Below are 21,591 nucleotides of genomic sequence, written 5' to 3' on the forward strand. Positions count from 1 at the left end.
AAATGATAGCAGTCTTTAAGTATTTGACAGTCTGTCATGTGGAAGAGGGATTAGAATTGTAATGTTTGGACCCACAGGACAGAAACAAGATGAATGGCTACTGGTTGCAGAGGCAAACCATCACAACATCAGGAAAAATGCTCCTCCAATTACACTGGATTTGCTTTCACTAATGTCTTCAGGTAAAATCTAGATGAACATTGATCAAATATGTTGTAGTGGGGATCTTTTTTCAGGTTTGAGTTAGACTTAATGGTCACTGAGGCCCTGTCCAACTCTGAAATTTTGGGTTAAATCAGAAGTCTCAAAGCAGTAGCAGTCTGATGCATCGTTTGAATAGACATAGTTTCCCTGCACTAGTATTCTCCATTGTTCAACTGTGCTTTGTATATAATAGATAGTTAATAAATTTTGAAAGAATGAAGGAATAATGGAATAAATGAATTCCTTGTATACATGTAACATGCTTCAACAGTGTTTTGTATATAACAGGTGCTTAATAAATGTTGAAAGAAATGAATAAGGGAATAAATGAAGACCTTGTTTATATGCAGCATTCTATATCAGTGCCTGTTATAGAATAGATACTTGATAAATGTAGAAAGAATGAAGGAATGAGGGGATAAATGAAGACCTCATGTACATATAACATTCTGCAAAAGTGCTCTGCTGTAGATCCTTAATAAATGTCAAAAGAATGAAAGAATAAAGATCTTGTGAATAGGTAATGTTATTTACAGCTGAGGACCATCTTCCTGGGCACTAGCCACAATTACAGAGGAAAAACTCCAAGATTTTCAGTGAATGAATCATCCTTAGAAAAAAAAAATTTCCAAAACTGGGACTAAAAGCTTTGGAATTGTGCCAAGATTTCGGCATATTGTACAAATCAAAAACAAGAGATGAAAGCTTCAAAAGAAGCTTTTATTGCTCTATAAAAACAGGTCAGGAAAAATAGATGCATTTTTCTACAAGTAATAGAATATTCAGATCATTTGAAAGTCTCCCATGAACATATTGAGATAAAAAGAATTCTTTCAAGATGAAAACCTTTTGTTTAGTTTAAAACAACTGTCATCATTTTTAAGTACAATATACATGATAAGTAATGATTATTTATGTACTCTACTGTACTTTCTTGTGATTCCTAGTTAAACATAACCATTATACTATATGTTTCTATTTTAAAAGGTCATTGCCAAGAAAAAAATGCTATCATTTTATGATTACAATTGATGCAAAGTTTTTTTCTTTTGGTGTTTTAGAGTAGTGACCATTGTGGTTGACCAGACAATGGAAAGCATACTTCCTTTTGAGTCTTGAGAGTCAATGCCATCCCATTCCCTTGTAATTTCAAGCTCAGGATGAGAAAAAGCTTAAAACAAATGACATGTACATTTTTTCTTCCTTTGAACTCTAAATAACCAAAACCACTTTAGTAGTATGTCCCTTGAAAAGCGAAGTTGAGTTCTTTGTCACTTAATTGCAGGTTTTGAGGTTACTCTCTTAAACATTCTGACTTAAGGAAGCCATACAAATACAGAAAATAAAGTGATATGGTCAGAGTTCATTTTGATGTATGAAGCAGGAAGATATTTACATTTGATGACATTCATTCAAAAGTATATTCATTTAAATTTCTCAACAAAACCATTTTTAGAAATTGGTTTAGTGTTGGTTTAAAGAAGTGTTAAAATAAAGCTCCTGGAATTAGATTATGGGGTGAGCCAAGCCAGACCATCTCTGCTGATGATATAAGCTATAATTATTTTCGGTAGACTCAATCACTTTTTTGGACTATTCAAGGTTTCCTTTCCCCCTATTTTTAAAATTTATTCTGAAATATTTGGTGGTGAGGTGAGATCCTTTAGGGGGAAGTATCAGTTTTTGAAAGATAAAGGTACAATTATCTTTAGTACAAAAGCCAATTAAGAGAGGAATCTAAGACAAAAACGATTTTCTAGACATATTTTACTATGGATTTTTTTATAGGGGCTATGTAAAAAAGGAAAAGACACTTTTATAATGTCTTTTAAGATTACCCTCAAATTAGCTTAAAAGAAAGGTTGAATAAAGGGCTAGAATAAATGGTGGCCCAAATAATTAGTAATGGTGTAATAGAGTCTAATGACAAATCAAGAATTAACTTTATTCTGACACCTATTTTCTTCATCCTCTATAAAATAAAAAAAGTAATCCTCAATGCTAAGGGCTTAGCATCCAAAACCAAGTGAAAGAAGTCTTCACTCAACATACAATCTTTAATGAAATATTTCATGGAATTTATTGAAATAGTACTTTAAAATAAGTGGTATCAAATTCAAATAGAAATGAACCTTTACAGTCATATATTGACTTAGAAAATCATAAATTTACATGATTTTTGTTGTATTTTTATTTATTTTGTTAAATGTTTTCAATTATGTTTTAATCTGATTGAGTTCAAAATCTCTGCTTCAGACAATCCCCTCCAAAATGGGCTGCCCTCAAGCCCCTAAATGTATGTGTATACTTGAAACAATGTCTGCATCTATGAAAATGAGTTTTTTTCCAAGCAAGCTTGCAATCAATTTCTCTACTGCACCTAGATTCAGTTTAGTAGGTTGCTCTAAATTTATTTTCTGATTTCACAAAAACTGACATGGTATGGAGTCGCTACTCTAACAATGCCACAAAAATTCATGGGGAATAGGGATGACAAGGTATTATCACCCTAAGAAATACTTGAATAACTAGGCAAATCAATAGGCTGGGAACTTACAGAGGAATGTGATAAAATGTAGATGGTTTCTCATCTGTTTCAGCAATTTGGGGCTACCTAATGAAGAATCAAATTTCCTACTAAGCATAAAAAAAGAAGGCAAGTTTATTTGTAATATTCATGTCCTTGCAAAACTTGTGAGAGGGAATAATGAAGCCAACCAAACAAAATCTTTTAGTAGGAACAAAGCTTTCCCACTACTCCCAAGTTCCAACTTAGGGGACACAATGGAACTTCCAGAGACTAAGCAATTATCTCTAATTCTAGATCCTATTTATGGCTAAGGCCTTAAAAACAAAGTTGTGGAGATTCATTCACAATTTGTAGAACACAGAGGATAGAAAACCTAGTTACTAGGTCTGGTTTATCATATAGGTTTCTTTCTGATCATCACATCCAACTCTGTCCAGATGCTAAAATCCAGAAGCATGAACATAGCCAGAGGTAGAACTTATACAAAACATTTCATGGAATATAATTATATTATATGGAACTATCTAGCATCCACTTGGCTCTGGCTTTGAAAGCCCATTTCACCTTTAAGGGGACAGAGAAGGACTGAGTGAGGTACCTCTTAGTCCAACCCATTGGCTATTTGGAAATCAGTCACAGAAGAGAAATCCAGGAGGCAAATTGAGTCCATAAAGTTACCACAACAAATTCCAAATTACTCCAACTTAGAGAAAAACTAGGGCAAAGGGTTACTGTGGAGATTCCTCAAGCATTTAGGTCTTTCCTAGGATGGGCTTTGAATGTCTGACTTAAAATAACCATGAACCCTGAGTTGGCACTAGGACCAAGCAGGAGGATTCTTTGAACTAGGAAAAGGACAAAAGTCAAAGGACCCAATGCTGGGACTGAGTCACCTCACCAGGACTCCAAAATCCAGGCTTATATTTTAGGTCCAACCTGAACCTAGACAAGGACATTCTCCTACAAGCTGGAGGGGAGAAATAGAAGGGCACGATTTACCCAGTTTGTCTCCCTAAATTCTCTTCTCTTTAGGTTCATATAATATTTTTACTATTAAAGGAGAAAGGTGTGTGTGTGTGGGGGAACAAGTATTTATTAAGCACTAATTCTAGGTATTGCACTGAAGCATTTTACACGTTTTATCTCATTTGATCCTCACAACAATTGGGTGAGGTAGGTATTACTGTTATCTCCATTTTATAATAGAAAAACCAGAGGCAGTCCGAAGTTAAGTGACTTGTCCAGAGTAACACAGCTAGTAAAGAGTCAGAGGCTAGATAGGAACTTGGGTCTTCCTGACTCCAGGTCCAGCCTTCTATCCACTGTGAGAGCATTCAAGAAAATGCTCTGAGTTTGAAGCCTGAGTTTGAAGCCTCTGATATAGATCCTTCAGTCTTGTGTAGTGTCAGAGCTCAGAAGGGCTGAGAACAAGCTGAGGATGGCAGACACTGGGGTATAGTTTAAGAGCAGGGATGCTTCTAGTCAATGAAATTAACTGAGCACAAGCTGTGTGTAAGACACTTCGCCAAGCCCTGGGAGGAGAGAGAAGGGGGATGCAAAAAGGTACAAGGTTGGGTCTTTGGTTCTTAGAAAGAAAAAAGTTATTATGTGTTAGCTCCCATGATCCTACGCAAATTGATCACATTCTTTCATTTCACATCAGTTCTGGCCCCCTACCACACCATATGATATTTTTAACAATGCTGCTTAGTACATTTAGTTAGAATAAAGAGAAAGTATAAAATTCAATGGGTTTTATAGCTGAATAGAAAGGCTTTTTGTATCTAGATATGACTGAGCCAGAGATGTTTTAAAATGAGATTATAAGACAACATACAAATAACCCTTTACATGGTTGATCTTTGTCCAGCCTCATCAAGTTTGAGGTTTCTTTTTCTTGCCACTGCTTCACTGTCCTCGTCAGATTTGTCCACATTGCCAAAGTCTCCTGTCATGGAATAATCAGTGCCCTCTGGAGTACTTCCATTTGGCTGAAGAAGTTTAGCATTTGGTTCTGTGGGACGCTTCCACTGAGGCCTAGTGACTATCCAGAAAATGATAGCACCAAACACCAGAATGAGAATGCCAAGGGTATTGACAAAAATACCTTCTGGTGGTGATGTTTTATATTCAGGGTTTTTCCTTTAAAGAGAAAAAGAGAAAGAGAGAAAAAGAGACAGAGAGAGAGAATGATTAAAAATAGAATCATAGGTTATATGAGATTGAAATCTAACTTATTGCCAAAAATTAAATGCTCAAAGAATTAAAAGACCAACTGGCTATCGGATCCCTGTGAACTAGATAGGGCAAGGGTCAGAAGTCTGTCTGCAGGAGTGTCCCTGGGCAAATAAATCATTGAATCTCTATGGGTCATCTTTTTATCATCTTAAAAAAAGGGAAAGTTCAATGCTATTATTACACTCTTTCAGAAAGCAAATATTTAATATAGAAGGAATGAAGTGGAGAAATGATGAAATACTGCATATACTTACAAGGTAAAAATCAATTTCTCTGTCACTCCCGTAAGTACTGTTACAATCACTGTTCCAAAGATGAGCAGACCAGAATAAACATGGATTGGCATAAGAAATGCTCGGAGAGCCGGGGGAGTGCAAGGAAGCAGAAATACTAAAAAACCTAGGAGAAGCTAAACAAAATAAACAACTTATTTTTTATTATTTCTAACCCCACAACAGCATATTTCATTATTTATTTCTTCAAAAAGAACTCTTTCTTAGAAATGCTAACTCAAAGTCAAGGAGAGATTTTTCTCTCTAAAAAACAAATACCCCACAACAGCATATTCACTCTTTCTAGCTTAGCCAAGAAAGGCTGCTTTGGTGGTGAAGAAAACATTGTCATCAGATGAGGAAGAGATGAGTCTATGGGAAAATTTCATCTGTTCCTTTGGTATTTAAGTAATTGCTGCAAAATGTAACAAAGGATTATTCTTTAGATAGAGACAAAGAAATCTGTCTTTCTGTGTCATGGCCCATTCCTTTCATTCTCATGTAAGCTTATGTGCTATATCCTTTTCTTATCATATCATAATCAAATCCCCATAAGTGGATCCACTTAATTAAATGACTTAAACCCCCAGATCTTCCAGTTCCATTCAGATCACTATGAACTAGATTCAAATTGATGACTAATTCAGTGAATAAATAAACTCAGATAATATACATTCATCAGTGCCCAGGTACTGTGTGTGTGTGTGTGTGTATATATATATATCCATGAGAGTTCTTGAAAGGACATCTCTATAGCTATGAATATTTGTGTGAGGCTTAGAAATTTTTGATCTTGTGGTTAGCTCAGGTAGTTTGAACAAAGGCTGAGGAACCTCTATCTATATTATTGTACACAAAGCATCTTGGGCATTTCTTATTTCTTTCCCCTCTCAAATTCCGAGTTCTTTGTTCAGTTATCTGTATACTTTAATTAGGAGGGGTGCTCTCTCTCTGAAGGAAAGAATACAGGAGCTGCTTCTTGCAGGATCTTTTTTTAAGTGTCACTGATCCAATAAGCATACCAAGGATCCTATGGGCTCTTAAATTATTGAATTTAAAGGAATGTTTTCAGGTGCCTTTGCAGGATGGGGTGGATGAGCTCTGTAAGGGTGGCAGCCTGATGAGAAAAGTATTAATGTCCACTCCACACCCTTGCTGACTAGGATCAAAGGATTAATGGAAAATGAGAGATGGGGGATAGGAGGAAGAGGGAAGGAGAAAGGAGAAAAACATGAAAATTTAACGTGCTCTCAGAATGAGCCTAGGAGAAAACTGTAATGAGGAGAAAATAAGCTGGTTTGCATATTTATTTAGCACTTAATACTGCAAATGGAAGTCCTGTGTATCTGAAATTTAAAAATGGTTCATAGGATTTTCCCTTTAGTGATTCACATTGTTCCTGGTTCTCCTTCAGTGAACTTACCTTCCCTCATCAGTGATTACTTTAGAGTTGAAGGACAAGTTTTTTTTATGTCTAGTTTTTGTTTTCTTTTTCAAAAGATGGAGGTCAGCTCATCAACTCTAGTACATTTCTGAAGAATCGAGTCATAATTCACCATTGGACAAGTCATAGAAAAGATGAGTGAGACAAAAAATAGACAAGAGAAAGGCAGATAAGTAAGTAGCAGAATATTTTTCACAAGAGATAAGAAAAGAGGATGAATAACAAGAAAAAGGAACAAAAAAAGGACAAACAACAAAACAGAGAGGAGGAGCACAATATCTGCAAATGGGAATCTGATGGGTTGAGAGCTTTGCCATAAATGCCCAATCTTCATTTAATATTTCATCTCCCAGTTCCCCTTTGGGCTCCATTCTTCTTTTCTTGTGTTATGTGTCTACCTCTGAAAATGTCAGAGCAGTCCTTTATGGTATTATTGATGGTTCTCTCTACCACACCTCTATTCCCATTTATGATCAATTCTTTTATGTTACTGGGGAAAATGGTACTGGTGTTGCCTTGGAGAGTGCTGAGTCCAAAGTCAGGAAAACTCATCTCTCTGAATTCAAATCCAACCTCAGACACTTACTAGCTGTGTGACTCTGGGCAAGTCACTTAATCTGGTTTGCCTCAGTTTCCATCTGTAAAATAAGCTGGAAAAGGAAATGGCAAACCACTCCAATATCTCTGCCAAGAAAAACCCAAATGGGGTCATGAAAATTTGGACCCCACTGAAAAAAAAAATGACTGAAGAACAACAATTGGGGAAAGGGGGTAGGCCTAAGGGAAATAAGTCTGTGTTCAGTGCCCTCTAGGTAATTTCATCATTTAAATTCTCCAACCCTTCATTATACTAACTTCAAAGATAGGCAAGAATCCTTACAGGAATGTAGAGACTTCTTCTTTCAAAATCCCAGAAAAGACACATAGCCAAGGATATGTCTGGGGAATTCTTAAGAAGTTTCCTAAAATTTCTTAAGAATTAATTTAAAATGTGATCCAACTGTTCTGTAATCCAGAGAAATACAAACCAGTGTGGTGTAGCAATAGCTTGTAGTGAGGGCCTACAAACCAGGAGAAATCTGTTTCTATCCCAGCTCTAAAGCTTGGTACTTTGTGATTTTAGGCAAGTCATTTAACCTCTTGGGTTCTGTTTCCTCTCTTTAAGGTAAGAATAATAACATATCCACTATCTACATCATAGGAATGCTTTAAGGAAAGCATTTTGTAACGCTTAAAGCACTATGTAACTGTGACTTTTAAAATTACCACCTTATCTCCATTAAGCTGGCAAACACACACACACACACACACACACACACACACACACGCACACACAAAACAATAAGATTCTATGTTAATGGGACTCAGAATAGACACAATCCTTCGGAAAAAAATTTTGGTAAAATACAATAACATTAATCATACTTGACCTAGTAATCCCATGACTAGCACAAAGTTTGAATGATGTAAGTAAAAGGGAAAAAATAGATCTATACAAAAATATTTGTAGCAGCTTAATTGCAAAAATAAAAAATTGGAAACAACTTACATGTTCAAAAATTGTGCAACAGATAAATAAATGGATATTTATTGTTTAAAAGTAAATCGATGTGATGGAATTATTCATGGCAAACTTTCTTGGTAGCATTCCAAAGCATTACAAAAACAAATATGAAGAGCACAAAGAAATATATACAAAGTGTTATAGAGAGAAGAAATCATAATAATAGTAATAACCAGTCAATAAGCATTTATTAAAGTGCCTTCTGTCAGGAATTCTTTCAGGCACTGGAAACATAAAGGCAAAAAAGGAGCTGTTCTTGCCATCAAGGAGACTACACTTTTATCTAGGGAAACAATGAGCAGGTATATAAGTATATTCATGATATATAGGTGTCAGTTTTCTGTTTAGCCTCTTAGCTTCCTTTATTTCTTAATACTGAGCAGGCTGGAACACTGTATAAAATAAGAAGAACTTTAATAAGGATAAATTTAAAGTCTTACACAAAAATTTTTACTAATGCCTTCTTATCTACTCCTCTCTCTTTCTAGGATCTATGGATCTCGATTTTAAAAAAATCTCCTAACTTCATACATTACTAATTTTTCTTAGTCTGTTGAAATCATGATTTAATTCTCCCTTGCCAAAAAAAAAAAAAGAAAAGTGAATTTAGAATTTTCTAAATATTGATCTTTTCAATAATTATTTGAGAAATGACATAAGAGTAACAAGGGGGACCACACTTACAGTCCTATAGTTCTAGGTTTACAAACACCTTATCAAGTAAGAGTCTTTTTTGAAGTTTATTTTCAAAATCAATCTTACTTTAATTGATGGGGTTTTATGTAAAGCCGTCAATTTTCTGTAAGAGTGGCTGGTAAGTTATTACTAGAATTTGACATAATTTTCGATACCAAGACAAAAGTCATTATTAGCAAATCTAAGGAAACATTTTGCTGGGCTTGTTACTCTTTTAGTCAGGTTTTATTGAGTGTTTTGGTTGAGAATTTATGCTTCATTTACTTGAAAGTCATTATTAACTGGAACAAACCTGAAAGGCTTCTGATGGGGAATGCTGTCCACCTCCAGAGATAGAACTGTTGGAGTTGGATAGATGTGGATTAAAGCATACTATCTTTCACATCAGTGTATTTATGGTTTTACTTTGGGGTTTACAACAATGATTAATATGGAAGTATGTTTTGCATGATAGTAAAAATAAAATTTTTAAAAAGAAAGAAAATCATGATTAAGTTAATCTTTAGGTCTTTTTTTCCTCACTAGGCCAACAATCTTTATTCTTTTTTTTTTCTTTTCGGATTTTCTAACCTTTTAAAAATTTGCATAGTTTACCTTTAGGGACTTTCTCAGTTTATTCTTTTATCTCAAATTTAGAAATTCTGCTCATCTGGAGAAGATCTGACCTGATGCCTCTAATCTGTTTCTGCCTCTATAATGGGTTATTGTTTGTTTGTTTGTTTGTTTGTTTGTTTGTTTGAATAAAGAAGATGAGATTAAAGATATTAAATGCCATTTATAGGTGTCTTAGATATTTTCGATCAAGTAGATGACTAAGATTTTATAGACAAAAGGAGGGGAAATGCTTTCCTTAGATCATAGAGGAACATGGCACTGGAATTTCCACATCTAGAATGTTAGAAGATAACAAAACAAAGCAAAATCCATCAGAGGTTACCTCACTTACTTAGAACCAGGTCTTTGTTAGACAGTCATATGTCTGTGTGCCAAGAATTTTATCTTGATCCAATTGATATCAGTTTTCACTGTCACAATTAAAACTACAGAAGAAAAGATTTAGTATACTTTTTTTATTTTTTTTAAACCCTTAACTTCTGTGTATTGGCTCCTTGGTGGAAGAGTGGTAAGGGTGGGCAATGGGGGTCAAGTGACTTGCCCAGGGTCATACAGCTGGGAAGTGTCTGAGGCCAGATTTGAATCTAGGACCTCCCGTCTCTAGGCCTGACTCTCACTCCACTGAGCTACCCAGCTGCCCCAATTTAGTATACTTTTAAAAAGTATATGTGTGTGTATAAAACAAGAAAGAATAAAAACAAAAATTTCCCCCTTCCTCCTCAGCACTGATCTAATCATTAAATCCCACAGGAGGGAGAGAGAACAACATGTTCCTTCTCCCCTATCTATGAGAAAGCTAGTCTTTCAACTATGGGTCTAAAATGAAGAAACTAAAATTCCATCCCATTACTAAACATAATAGTTTTATCTAGACAGACCTGTTGTAATTCTGCACATAGAACCCAAAGAGACAGCTACTAAAAGTGCTAGGAAGAGATTACATTATTGTAAAATCTCTTTTTCATCTTCTCCATACTCTTTGTGAGAGATGTCCCTTGAGTTTGATGACAGGCAATGGAATGTAGGCTAACCTCAGATACTCAGGTATTACACATACAATTATTCTTTTGAAACTGAAATATAAAGCCAGTTTTGGTTAGAAGTCTTAGACTGCCAATTGGGAGTTAGCAGCCTTCCCAGGAGAAGCATCTAACTTTTAACAAGAGGCATTTCTTCTGCTCTATGGAAAATGGGAACCCTGGGCACAATCACTTCAAAGTGAACCAATCTGGGGCAGCTAGGTGGCACAGTGGATAGAGCACTAGGCCTGGAGTTGGGAGACCTAGGTTCATATCTGACCTCAGATACTTTCTAGCTGTATGACCTTTAACTTCCATTGCCTACATGTAATTGGAATCTTGTGCCAAAGAGACCAACCAATCCCAGTGGGATTGATCAAATTGAGCCAAGACAAGAGGACTTGAATTTGTTTGGGGTTCAAGGTTGTGGTTGTTTTGACATATGTCAGAAGTCCCCATCCCATATTCCATCAAGCACCTCACTTTGGATGCCATCCTGGCTCCCATATCCCTGAGAGAAAAGGTAAAAATCAGACCAGGAAATGCTGTTTCCCATTTGCTGCTAAAATCTAGTCCCTCTTCTGACTTTTATAGTGTGACAAACTTTTTGTAGTTCTGGCTAGTGATTGAGTAAGTGCATGATTGCTAAAATGACTTTAATTGAGCCCTGATTCAAGGACCTGTTACAGGTTTATTTTTCCTTTACTTGTAATTTTTAGACATAAGACTTTGATATTTTATATATCATCCAGAAGTTTTTTTCTATTTTATTTGGATTATTTTATTTTTTTTTTATTTTATTTTGCTAATTGATTCATATACCTCATAACTCAGCCGTGCATCCCTGAGTGAGCCCTGTGTTTGTCACCATCCTCCTCAGTGGGGTGGGGAGGGAATGTATTATTATCCTATAATGCAAAGTTTAAATTCTTTTAAGAGCAATTTTAGGATAAGAAACATGCTAACTCCTTGAATCCAGAAAATGAACTGTTTGGAGAAGGCGCCATGATGCCTGCAGAGACCACATGCTGCACCAGAAGATCCAGAGTGAACTTTGGAATATGGTGATTTGAACTGGGGAGGGGTTGAATGCATTTGTTTTGTATGTATACTTTTATGCTGAAGGGGACTTCCCCATAATTGGCTTTTTGTCAATGTGCCTAGCAGTCATCAGTTTTGTTCTTTTTTCCTTTTATCCCCAAATTATTGTAATTTAAAAATTGGTTATGTTTACAAGATCCATTGGAGAGACTAGTCTTTCAAGGGATCTCAGGGGGAAATGTATAATTGGAATCTTGTGACTTTGAACTCCATTACCTAAGAGCCCACTCACTTCCTGTCCTTTCGTGCTGATGTAGACAGGAGATAAATTGGGTGGAGTTCCGTGTCTAGGTCTTTTTCCTTCCCCTGATGGCTTTGATGGAGCAGGCCATTTTTGAGCAGGTAGATTAGCCATGGGCATGTGGTTTTATTTTGTTAGATAATTACCTTTTTATTCCTTTACTTCCAGTGATTATTAATAAATCTTATTAAAATATAATATTTGAAGTTATTGTATATTAGTTTTAATTTTTACACCTAGCCATTAACAGTGTTCTGTTTTAGAATTGATACTAAAACCAAAGGTAGGGGTTTAAAAAAAATGAACTGATCCATTCTCAACAAGCAAAACCTCATTTCTGCTTTTAGTTTAAAGCCAAAAAAAGAAAAATCAATGGTTGTACATGAACACAAAAAGCTTCTGATGCCGAATATGCTAATGTGATCAAAAAACAGGCAATTTACATATTTTTAAAGTCAGGTTAAGTCCAAGGTTGGAATGTAACTAATTTGTCAAAAGTGTGCCTGTTCATGGAGAGGGTTGGAACATGGGGTGAATGTTGGTGACACAAGGCTAAAAAGGTTTGGGGTTTTCCCCCTACCCTTAGTAAAAGGAAGAATTATTTCAGTTGATTTCTGCCTTCTTGATTCAATAGAATTGGATCACACCCTTATATCACCTCTGGCAGGTTATCATTTCTAAAAATAGGTTTCAGGGAACAAAAGAATTTAGCTGGAAACCAACCATCTTTCTTGGCATGTGCTTTGTATGCCTAGTTTCAGACTGAATAAATAGTAGATGAAATGTGTGTGATGAAATGAGTGTGTGTGCTCACGCGTGCATGTACATTTACTCAGAGATGAAGGGGGAGTCAGAGCAGAGAGGGTAGAGACTCCTAGACATCTAAAATGTAAATATCAGATTAACAAGAATTAATTCTTAGCAAAGATAAGTGGAAGGGGACCCCTGCTAAGAAGGGCTTCCTATATGTAATGATAAAGGTATGATTCAGAGGAAATCTTGTTCATTTTAGCTATTCTACTCAGAACTGCCAACGCAGGGTCACATGAGAGCTGTTTAGGAGTCCCGAGGAGTTTCAGTTCTGGTTACAGTTCTCCCCCACTGGCATTCTTTCTGGAAGTCTTAAAGTAGCAGACATGGAAATACTATACAGTGTAGAAAAGGATAATTGGCATATTTATGCAGGGATGATGGAGGATCCAAGGATTTATAGATGGAAAGGAACTTAGAGAACATCTAATCCATCCACCTTATTTTACAGATGAGGAAATGACGGTTAAGAGAGGAGAGCTGACTTTGTTAGTCATTCAGGTATTTGATCCCATTTCTTCCCACCTCTTTCAGGACCAGCTTCCTTCTCCCCTGCATCTTTAATTTCCCCTTCTCCACAAGAACTTTTCCCTCTCCCTACAAACATGCTCATTTCTCCCCAGTCCTGGAGAAAAATGCTTTCTTTTCTTCCCCTTCATTGCTAAACTTTCTTTTTATTCTCTCCCCTTTACTGTTTAACTTCTTGAAAAAGATGTTTCTTATACTTTCTCACTACGTTTCATCTTTTATCATTCTACTGATGCTATACTCTCAGACATTACCAATCTTCTTAATTGCCAGATTGATTACTTTATTTCTGTCTTTATCTTCCTTGACCTCCCTAAAGCTTCTGAATCTATTGATCATTTTTTACTCTTAGATATTCTCTCTCTCTGAGCTTCAACCAATCATTCAATCAGGAAGCATTTATTAAGTTTCTTTTATGTGCATGGCACTGTACTAGGTGCTGGAGTTATAAACACAGTAAATATAATAATTCCTATTTGCAAAGAGAGTAAATTCTAATAGTTTCAAAGGCATAGCATGGCTCAGTTTACCTCTTTCTTCTCTAACTACGTTACACTCTTCTTTACCTTTTAATTTGAAATAAGGGTTTGCCCTCATCTCTCTGGACATCGTTTCCCTTTGTAATTTATTTGCTTCTACAGCTTCAACTATCACTTCTAAGCAGATAACTTAGAAATCTATATATCCATCCCTGACCCCATTTCTGAAGTCAACATCTGCACATCTTTCATGACATAACTGGCAATCTTATCTGATAAGAGCTGGTTCTCTTCGGGGACCAGTTTCAGGGAAGAAGGGAGAAAAGAAAGAGAGAAAAGACCCTCATGGATGAGAAGTTGATAGGGTCAAGGAGACCATGAATAGGATCATGGATTCCATTTTATTAAGCATACAGGTCCAATATTTATACAGTTTCTACATCTATGATTAAAGTAAAAAACATCAAAACATACATTCTTGGTGCCAATTAGAAAGTGCCAACTGCATTGAGGAGTGTGTGTGTGTGTGTGTGTGTGTGTGTGTGTGTGTGTGTGTGTGTGTATAATCAAATGGCAATTTTACAGTCTTCTTTTGGTCTGTCATCACTGGGATAAGAATTTCTTTAGAAGTACAAAGGTACCAGGGTATGGCTAGGCTTATACCTGAAAGCCACTTGTCCCAGAGATAGAGCTCAAGGTTTTGTGATGGTGAGTTACCTGGTCAGGATGTTCTGAGCCAATTAAGAAGCCAGGTGTTTTTAGACAGTGATTTGTAGATTTACAAGGTCAGAGTCTTGAGGAAGATCTGCAAATGTGCCTTTTCTGACTGCTTTTGCCTCAGTGGGCCCAGAATGTCCTCATGGACTTGTCACTCATCAATACCTCAAAGTCCCCATACCCAAAACAATTCTCATTAATTTTCCCCCCAATATGTCCCATTTCTGACTCCACTATTTTAATCTGTGGCACATTGTCTCCCATGTTCAAAACTGTGGGGTTGCATTTGTTCTTCCTTCTTCCTCACCTTTCCCAACACCCCTTGCCCCTGACCCCTTCTCTCCATTCCCATTGCCAATATCCTGGTCCAAGCCCTCACTAAGAGCCTCCTAACAGACATTCCCAATTCTACTCTTTTCCATTTGTCCTTCATGCTTCTTTGGGAATAAGCTTTTTTAAATAAATAGATATTGATATGGCTTTTCCTTGATCCAAAATCTTCATTACCTGCTGAGGTAAAATTCAGACTTTTTAAACTGGCATTCAAAGACCTTCCCCAACACCTCCCCCTTTTCTCTCACAGAATCTGGCATCACAGAGGCAATGTTTCCCCCCCCCCCTCTCTCTCTCTCTCACACACACACACACACACACACACACACACACACACACGCATGCATGCACACACACACACACATACTCTCTCTTCTCCACTATCCATAAATTCATCCTTTATAAAGTCCCCCCTCAAATGCGTTCTCCTCCTGCTCCTCCTGACTATAGCCACCTTTCTCCTTGTATGTCACATAGCATATCTTACAACTCTCTTGTTCACTTATCATGCCTTATTGTTAGTTATAATTATCTATGTTGGTGCCTTTTCTTCATATTGGATTCTAAGCCACATAGGGTAGTAATTATGCCTTTATCTAAACTTTGCATCTCTTCTAGCAAGTACCTAGCACAGTGTTCTACATTCAGTAGGCTTGCTGCATATTGAATAAAGTAGCATTCTATAGTCTAAACATAGTACTCTTTCTATTCCATTACCCAAAAAGGTGGCTACAGATAAACATGGAGCTGAAAATCTTCACCCAAAGTCATGGTTCCCCTCTGTCTGCCCTAATGCGTTTTAGTCTTTGCTCATCCACTGGAGATCTCAAGCTAGTGAGTTTGATCCCAAGGGGCACCTGGACATTCCCATCTATCCTAAGGTCTTAGAGAAGAAACCCCACTGCCATCTGCTCCCACCTAAGTGGACAAGAAGATGCAATCTTCCTTCCAAATATGAGCCCCAAATATTGAGAGTGCTGAGTAATAAATGACTAAGAAGAAAGGGGAAGGAGAAGAAAAGCCCAAAGAATGCTAAACTGAGGCCTCCACTTTACTGCACTGTTGTGCCCTGACTCATCTTTTGAGGTTTTTATTTTTCAGTTGTACTTGGAAGCTTTCCCCCAATGCCAAATAATTCCTTTCCCTCTGCTCTAGATTGGAAATTCCCCAGGAAGAAATGATTTTAATTATATAACCAAAACAGCTAATCTGAATCCCCAAATAACTGGGATTTCCTCCCCTAAATTAAAGGGGCAAATGACAAGAAAGCATAGTGATTGGAAGGGATGTCATTTTTTCTGTTTTGTTTGTTTTGTTTTATGCTAGAGTACAAAGCATTAGAAAGAGTATCAGATTTGGAATCCAATGACAGGTTTAAGAACTAGCTCTGATGCTTATTAGCTATGTGACCTTCAGCAAATCACTTAACCTGATTCAGCTTCTTCTTCTGTAAAAATTGAATAATCATTTCTTATTACTTTTTCACAGTGTTGTTGGCAGATAATAATAGCTTACATTTTTATTGTGGTTTGTAAGCTACAAACGTGAGTGTTTATAAACAGTGAAGCACTATGATGTGAGTGAAGGTGATGATCAATGATGTACTGATATCCTACAGGCCCCTGTACTTTCTATATCTATCACACTGTACAATAAGAATGGGCTTTTAGGATTGAACAAAGTAAGGCCTTTAGCTAAAAAATAAAGGTTGTAAGGATGGGGGATGGGACAAAAAGAGCCAGAAAAAGGCAATTGGTGACAGTTGGTGACAGTTGGGACCAGAGAGAATTCTGGGTAATTGTCGAGAGGAAGGAGGAGAAGAACTTCCAGCGGAGGACTGGAGAGAGGGAATGCTGGGTGAGATGCAATGGGATGTCTTTGACCAGAGAATCAGGGTTTCAATGTCCAAAGAAAGAACCTTAGGAAGCCCTCAGGACTGGATTTGAGCTGAGATGTTCTCCTCGTCCCTCTCTCAGTTCTCTGCTGGAAGTCTCCTTCTCCTCCTTGCTCCAGACAATTACCCAGAATTCTCTCTGGTTCCAACTGTCACCAACTGTCACCAACGGCCTTCTTCTGGCTCTTTATGTCCCATCCCCCATCCTTACAAGGTTAAAGCATATTCAGAAGTTAGTAAGATCCATTAATATATTTTATGAAATTTTTTTCATTGACAAGGAATGAAACAAACAGCATTTTCTCTTTAGCCTTTTGTTAACTTGAATTCTTAATAACTTAGGCATTCCCAGTTAACTGAGGTTTTCTATAATTCTGCATAGGGTGCTCTGAGCATTGTGGGTGATTTATAAAAATGAAGGAAATAGGCAGCTGGGTAGCTCAGTGGAGTGAGAGTCAGGCCTAGAGACAGGAGGTCCTAGGTTCAAACCCGGCCTCAGCCACTTCCCAGCTGTGTGACCCTGGGCAAGTCACTTGACCCCCCATTGCCCACCCTTACCACTCTTCCACCTATAAGACAATACACCAAAATTAAGGGTTAAAAAAAAATGAAGGAAATATCATCAGGAAGTAAAGAGAAGACAAGATAGTGTTCTGGATTTTTCTATTGAGTCTTCCAAATTCTGCTAAAGGACCAGGTCATCCAGAAAGCTATGTGGCCCAAAGGTTAGAATCCTGGACCTGGAGTCAAAAAGACCTGGATTCAAATCCTGCCTTGGCCACTAGCTAGCTGCATAGCCCTGGGCAAGTCATTTGACGTTTCTCAGCCTCAGTTTCCTCATCTATGGAATGGGGATAATAATAGTACCTAGCTCTTAGGATTGCTTTGAGGATCAAATAGCTTAACACACATAAAACTCTTTACTCAAAGCACTATATAAGTGCAAGCTATTATGATGTATTCATCCTTTTAGCCACAAATATGAACCCCGGGATTTAGCAATGAAAGGGTTGGGTGAGACATTTAGGTTTTCCTTATGAGCCACTCCTATATTATAGTTACAAGGGATTTTCCTATAATCACAAGATCATTGACTCCCTACACTTGCAACAACAGTATCAAACACAAAACACTTGGGCTACAATGTTCCTCAGTGCAATCTGAATGAGATCAAAATGTCATGGGAAATATTTAACAAAGTAAATAAAAATACAATATCACATAGATAACATTAATATGTGGTTTTCTGAGTCAATATACAACTGGGAGGTATACTTCATCATGGTTGGTTTGAGTCTGACACCACCATCTTACACCATTTCCCATCTGTCTGCTCTCTGGACACCACCTTAATTCAAGCCTTTATCACCTCTCACCTGGATTTTTTCGGTAATTTCCTTGCCACAAATTTCCCTCCTCTCTAATCCTGCCTCCACAAAGTTTCTGAAACTCAGGGGAGGAATTCTGGGTTAAGATGGCTGCAGAGTAGAAGCAGGGTGCTTTTACTCTCCTCACTACTGACCACCAGCATACCTCCAAAGGATAAAAAAAAACCAAATCCAGATGAAAGAAGGAACACCATAATAGGGCACAATATCAAAGGTATGTGGGATTTGGGCACTTCCACGCTATAAGGGGAGGAAATGGCTCTCATCAAAATGCAAGTGGATCAACCCTCCCCCACCCCACCACACAGTACCAGAGTCAGAAGCTGCGCACCAGAGTTAGAGCGAGCAGAGGGTGCAAAATCTAGCTCCTTGGCAGCTAACTGGGACCAACAGGAGCTTGTCCCTGAGAGCAGCAAGACTTGAGATCCCAGGAGGCTGGAGAGCCCAGACCTTGGGCATGGGAGTGGGGATGAGAGAGGCAGCGAACAGTGGAAGCAGCTCAGTGCACTGAGACTCAGGGGAAAACTTCAGGTGGAGGAGCAAGCATGAGCCAATTTCCGGGCTCTGGGCAGTTGACTAGGACCATGGGGACTTGACCCTGAAAACAGCTAGACCAGAGACCCCAGGAGGCTGGGGAGCACAGACCCTGGGCGCAGGAGTGAGGCTGAGAGGGGCCGTGGACAGGAGAGGCCTAGCAGTCAGTGGAAGCCAGGAGACTCACAAAGTAGTCTCAGGCAAAAACTGCTCCTTAGCTCCATACACAGAGAGTCTGCTTGCCTTACTCAGACTTCTGGCTGACCAAAGAATAATGATGCTAAGCAAGGCCCAAGAAACAAATACCAAAAAGACCAAGAAAAAAGCTCTAACACTTGATAACTTCTGCACAGAACAAACCCAGAAAACAGAGAACAAACAATTAAAGACATCCAAACCTTCCCCAAAAAATGAAAATTGGTCACAAGCTCTTGAAGCGTTCAAATCTGAGATCATGAGAAAGATGGAAGAGATCTGGCATGAAAATAACAGTTTAAAAGGTAGAATTTCACAATTGGAAAGTGAGGTTCAGAAATCAAATGAAATGATAAGCAAATTGAAGACCAGAAATGACCAGCTGGAAGCCTTGAAGAACCAGATAGACCAGATTGAAAAGGAAAACCAAAAGATTACAGCAGAAAACCAGTCTTTAAAGGCTAGAATTGGGCAGGTAGAAGCCAATGATCTCACAAGACAGCAAGAATTAATAAACCAAAACTCAGGTGAGGAATAATCATGCCACTCTCCCCATCAAGAAGAATAAGTGGCTACTTTGAAGGAAACTAGAAATCTAAAACACCACGAGGCAGCTAAATGGCAGAGTGTGGTTTTTCTCCTTGTTAAAATAAGGGAGTTGGAAATAAGCAATCTCTAAATTGCCTTCTGGACCCAAATCCTAAGAATCCATCTTTAGACGTGTCGAGCTCTTTAAATTTTAAGATAATTAATTAACTATTGAGATAATAAATAATATCAAATTTTAAAAAAGAATTAGTGATTCCCTATTGCCACCAAGGTAAAGTACAAACATTTCTGCTGGGCATTGAAAGTCCTTCAGAATCTGGATGGAGCCAACCTTGCCAGGCTAAATGCGCTTTGCTCCCTTTTATTCACCCCATATTGAAACAAGCCTCTTTTGCTGTCTGCTGTAAAAGACATGCCATCTTTTGTCTTCCTGCCTTTGTATAAACTGTCCTTCATGCCTGAATGTTTTCCCTCCTTTCTTCCACCTCTTGGAATCTTTAAAGATCAGTTCAAAATGCCATCTCTTACAGGAGGACTTTCCTGATCTAGTTTTTAGGGACTGCCCCAGCTATATCAATTTGTACATATCTTGCACTTTTCCCACACTGTCCTGTCACAGTGTGCTGGGATGCTGCACAAATTCACTATTTAATAAATCGAACTGTGAGGTATTCTTTCTGGCCCAGGAATGCTATAAAAATTATTGAATCATTAAGGATTATATAAATCAAGAAATTTTAGAAACCTCTGTTATACACATTATTCTCCTTGCTTCTTGAAGACAGGGATCTTTTGGTGCTTTGAAGCCCCACTGCCTAGTACAGTGATGGGCAAACTATGCCTGCAGACCAGATGTGGCCCCCTGAAATGTTCTATATGGCCACCGCAACATTATTCTTAATCTGATGAATACAATGAGTAGGATACAATACAATGAAACTTCAAAAGAGTTGCCTTAGAAACAGACTGACAGACGAACATTTCCTTTCCTTTGGTCCCCTCTTTAAAAAGTTTGCCCATCACTGACCTACTACAATATCTTGCACATCATAGGTACTCAATACATATCTGCTAAATGAATGAATGAAGAATGACATGGTCCTGGGCCTCAAATTGGGATAAAAAGACATGCTAAAATCTTCAAGAACTTCAGACTGGTACCATTTAATCCTCATGATAACATGAGAGAGCTAGGACAGCTCCTAGAATCTGTGACAATTCTAAGGGAAGATATGGGCAAAATGACCCAAAAGAGGAAAGAATGAATGGATTGGGTTGTGAACCACATCACTGGAGGAAAAACCACTGCCCCATTTGAGTCTTCTCATTTTTTAGTCATTTAATTTAATACCAAGTATTGATTCCAAGGCAAAAGAGAGATAAGGGTTAGACAACTGGGGTTAAGTGACTTGCCCAGGGCCACATAACTAGGAAGTGTCCAAGACCAGAGTTGAACCCAGGACCTCCTATCTTGAGGACTGTCTCTCTATCCACGGAGCAACCTAGCCACCCTAAATCTTACCATTTAACCAAAATTAGATTTAATGAGAAGACAACATGCATCTTGAACAGACACACAGGTGCACACATAAACACATGCATGCATGCATGCACATATACAGAAGCAAATTCTAAATCTCATAGTCCCTAAGTCCTACAGCTTCCCAGGCTGCTTTAGGGGGAAATACACAATGGAAACAAGCATAATAGAAAGAATTAGAAAAGAATTATGATCGCCAAGAAATTCTGAAAGTATAACAACAGATTTTATACTATCTGAATCACCCATTTGGCCTTTTTAGATCTTGTTTGTAAATATTTTTATGATTCTGACCTGTGAGGCGTAAAATATGACAGCAATCAGTCCAATCCAGCTGTGCAGACTGTACATGTTAGGAATGTTCTTGGTGTTATGGAAGTCAAAAACAGCAACCAGAGAGATAATTGCAAGGATCAGAGCAACGGTATTTAGCCCAGCATGGATGAATTTCATCAGGAGTTTGCTGCATTTCCAGGTCCAGGGCAGTCTGTAGACGATAATTGCTGGGGGAGGGGGGGAAGAAAAGGGGAGGGAAGGAAAACAACATTTTCAAAATAATGAATGGAAAGTTAATGATTTATCAACAGTAATCTCAAATAGTCCTACATAGTTCAAAGCTATCTTGGAAAAGCCAGGTTTCTTGGAAGAGAATTTTGAGGCAGCTTTGGTTTTAGTAGATAGAGTGGACCTTAGAGCCCAG

At 37.8% G+C, this 21,591-nt stretch overlaps 1 protein-coding gene across 1 annotated transcript in view; it reads right to left on the reverse strand.

Moving 5' to 3' along the window:
- Positions 1-3,807: 3,807 nt before the first annotated feature.
- Positions 3,808-21,591, reverse strand: part of LOC123242215 (plasma membrane ascorbate-dependent reductase CYBRD1) — a 40,443-nt gene continuing 22,659 nt past the window's right edge. The window contains exons 2-4 of the mRNA XM_044669800.1: positions 21,186-21,394; positions 5,227-5,381; positions 3,808-4,876 (exon numbers count right to left, since the gene is read on the reverse strand). Of these exons, the coding sequence (XP_044525735.1) occupies positions 4,582-4,876; positions 5,227-5,381; positions 21,186-21,394 (659 nt within the window). The 3' untranslated portion in view covers positions 3,808-4,581. The remainder of the gene's footprint in view (positions 4,877-5,226; positions 5,382-21,185; positions 21,395-21,591) is intronic.

Source organism: Gracilinanus agilis, chromosome 3, assembly GCF_016433145.1.
Source record: "Gracilinanus agilis isolate LMUSP501 chromosome 3, AgileGrace, whole genome shotgun sequence".
NCBI classification, from domain to species: Eukaryota; Metazoa; Chordata; class Mammalia; order Didelphimorphia; family Didelphidae; genus Gracilinanus; species Gracilinanus agilis.